General features: G+C 47.7%; 3 protein-coding genes across 6 annotated transcripts in view; 1 reads left to right on the forward strand and 2 right to left on the reverse strand.

The window, feature by feature from the left end:
- LOC112067942 (uncharacterized) overlaps positions 1 to 3,090 on the forward strand; it is a 539,689-nt gene that overhangs the window by 307,826 nt on the left and 228,773 nt on the right. The gene's annotated exons all lie outside the window — the stretch shown is intronic.
- The window catches only part of LOC111958455 (uncharacterized), a 320,242-nt gene that overhangs the window by 147,896 nt on the left and 169,256 nt on the right, over positions 1 to 3,090 (reverse strand). The window lies entirely within an intron of this gene.
- LOC139023666 (zinc finger protein 697-like) lies at positions 7 to 2,346 on the reverse strand. Its single transcript, XM_070437232.1, is given in 3 exon segments — positions 7 to 756; positions 758 to 1,762; positions 2,164 to 2,346. Coding segments are annotated over 2 exon segments (1,029 nt in total). The 5' UTR covers positions 1,556 to 1,762; positions 2,164 to 2,346; the 3' UTR covers positions 7 to 525.

The following is a 3,090-nucleotide window of genomic DNA, read 5'->3' on the forward strand; positions in this document are numbered from 1 at the left end:
CTGAAGACACACTGCTACGATTTCTCCCCATTGTGGACACTCCTATGTCTGATAATGTTACTCAGGAATGAGAAGCTCTTGTAACATAGTTTGCACTTGAAGGGCCTCTCCTTAGTGTGAACGGTCTGGTGCATCTTCGCATAGTTCACCTCAGCGAAGCGCTTCACACACGTGGGGCAGGCATACAGCTTGTCGGTGTCCGTCCTAATGCTCGGCCTCCCATGTTGTGACCCAATGACATCGGAGGATGTAGAAGCAGGAGCCACCCTCAGGTGGTTAGTCTTTGAGCGCCCTCCTTGACCTCTAGTATTTGTTTGGGKGTTGTTGGCATTGTGTGCTTGCTGTGTTATAGGCTAGGTACAGACACTGTCTGTATTGGTGGGGTAACTGAGGAAGGCTAGACCCAGATTCAGGCCCAGGCCTTGTATGAACCCAGTCACCAGGCATTAGACGGGACCCTGAAGGAGAAGACATACTTTATTTGTTTTTGGCTTTTTTTTAAAGTGACAAATTCTGTATCACTCACTATACACTATACGTTGTCCGTGTGCATTTTCTGCTGGTGTATCCTGAGGTAGCTCCTCTCCGAGAAACTCTTTCCCCAGTGCGTACAGGYCTTTCCCCCGTGTGGACCTTCAGGTGTATCTTCAGATGGTGCTGGTGGGAGAATCTCTTCTCACACTGGGGGCAGCTGTAAGGCTTCTCCCCTGTGTGGACCCTCTGGTGCCTCTTCAGGTTGGACAATTGGGAGAAACTGGCCCGGCAAAGATGACAGCCNCATGTGACACTGGGTACAGCTGAAGGGTTTTACCCCTGTGTGGACTCTCTGGTGCCTCTTCAGGTCACCAGCCTGGGTGAAGCGCATATGACACTGGGTACAGCTGAATGGTTTCTCCCCTGTGTGGACCCTCTGGTGGATCTCCACCTTCTGGGAGCTGCTGAAGCCTTTGTTACAGAACATGCAAAGGAACCGTTTCTCTTTACTATTTCCTGATGTGGCTCCCCCTCCTTGTGCTTTGGCCCTTTGATCYTTTGAGTTCAATACCTGATCAAAAAGGTATTGTGAATCGGAAGATGCCATCGGCGTGGACAGTGGGTCGCGATCCCTGAGCGTGTGTAAAGGGGAGTGGGTTGCGACAGTTAGATTGGTCTCTAAGCTTTTTCTGTAGTCTAAGAAGTCATTGGTGTTGCCCTGTGAGTGTCCTTCTCCAAAGTGAGTCTCGTCTGCATTCCATGTCAGAGGAGAGTCACCCTCCACTTTCACAGTCACCTCATCTATGACTATAACCTCCCCTTTCTTATCTAGGGACCCTTCAGCGTWTACATCACTACTGTAYTGGTTCCAGTCCCCTCTCATTGGATTAGTCTGTGTATCTAAGCCGACAGGCATGTCACCATGTATYRTCTCTGTAGTGTATGAACAAGACGGATCATTGCCAATCTGTAACATGTCACCTAAGTCCTGATGGGACAGTGCCATCCTCGGGCTCGGGTTACCATCAAGTAAATATTCTGAGCGGAGAGCTGGAGGACAGCCCAGTCGCCCCTGACCCATTAAATTCTTGGTGTCGGTCTCTGACTTGAGGACGGCATTCAGCGTTCCACCGACCTTCGTGATGCTGCGTCGGGTCCTTGGCGCCGCTGGGGCGGTGGTAGGGTCCTCCGTGGCTACAGGGGGCACTCCAGCCACTCCAGTCTGAATGTGCTCKCCTTCAGATCTCTCCAGCTTGACCCCAGGACCTGCAGACTCTACATCTGCAGACTGACACAAGAAGGGGGGTTGACGGTATTTTAAAAWGTTTATTTAACCTTTATTTAGGTAGGCTAGTCAGTTAAGTACAAATTCTTATTTACAATGATGGCCTACCCTGGCAAAACCCGGGCGACGCTGGACCAATTGTGCGCCGCCCTATGAGACTCCTAATYATGGCCGGATGTCATTCAGCCTGGATTCGAACCAGGGACTGTAGTGACGCTTCTTGCACCGAGATGCAGTGCCTTATGTGCCACTTGGGAGTAGAATTGGGTAACAATGTCGTAGAGAAGTCACACAAGCTCCCTTATGGCAGATAAATGAGGATGTACATGTTTACAGCAAGTGAATAGCTGATGGGAGCCTTTCTGAAATGTACTGTAATTGTTATGTAACACTATTACACTAACCTCTATGACGATAACTTGCTGGGTTGAGGTTCCACTCCCCTCATCAACAGKGATTGGTTGGTCATCTCTCCATGTATTGTGTCCTGCTGGCTTCACAAAGCGCACGTGGCCTCCAGTGAGATGTAATTCACCCAAGAGAGTGATTGGGGGAAAAGAGGTGATTAGGTTAGCTACTGTCAATGCTCAACGCTACAGCCAGAAGAGAGCTGGTCACCCCTCATAGCCTGGTTCCTCTCTAGGTTTTCTTCCTAGGTTTTGGCCTTTATAGGGAGTTTTTTCCTAGCCACCGTTGCTTCTACACCTGCATTGCTTGCTGTTTGGTGTTTAGGCGGGTTCCTGTACAGCACTTCGAGATATTAGCTGATGTACGAAGGGCTATATAAACTTGATTTGATTGATTGATGTAGTCTGCGCTTTTGACAATGATTTCACAAGGTTTAATTCACATGATATGCCTAAATACTAACACCCTAGGCTAATAAATAATATACATTGATGTAACAAAATTATGAACACTTGCTCTTTCCATGACAAACTGACCAGGTGAAAGCTATGATCCCTTATTGATGTCACTTGTTAAATCCACTTAATCAGATGAAGGGGAGGAGACATGTAAAAAAATAAAAATAAACTGAGAAGTTGAGACATGGATTGTGTATGTGTGCCATTCAGAGGGTGAATGGGCAAGACAAATATTTAAGTGCCTTTGAAGGGGTACAGTTTGATACACACAGTTTCCTGTGTGGTCTACCACCAAAATGACATCTAGCCAACTTGACACAACTGATGGAAGCATTGGAGTCAACATGGGCCAGTATCCCTGAGGACACACTTCGATACCTTGTTGAGTCCATGCCCTGACAAATTGAGGCTGTTCTGAAGGCAAAACTCAATATTGTGAAGCTGTTCTTAATGTTTTGTACACCA

Source organism: Salvelinus sp. IW2-2015, linkage group LG34 (genome assembly GCF_002910315.2).
Source record: "Salvelinus sp. IW2-2015 linkage group LG34, ASM291031v2, whole genome shotgun sequence".
NCBI lineage: Eukaryota > Metazoa > Chordata > Actinopteri > Salmoniformes > Salmonidae > Salvelinus > Salvelinus sp. IW2-2015.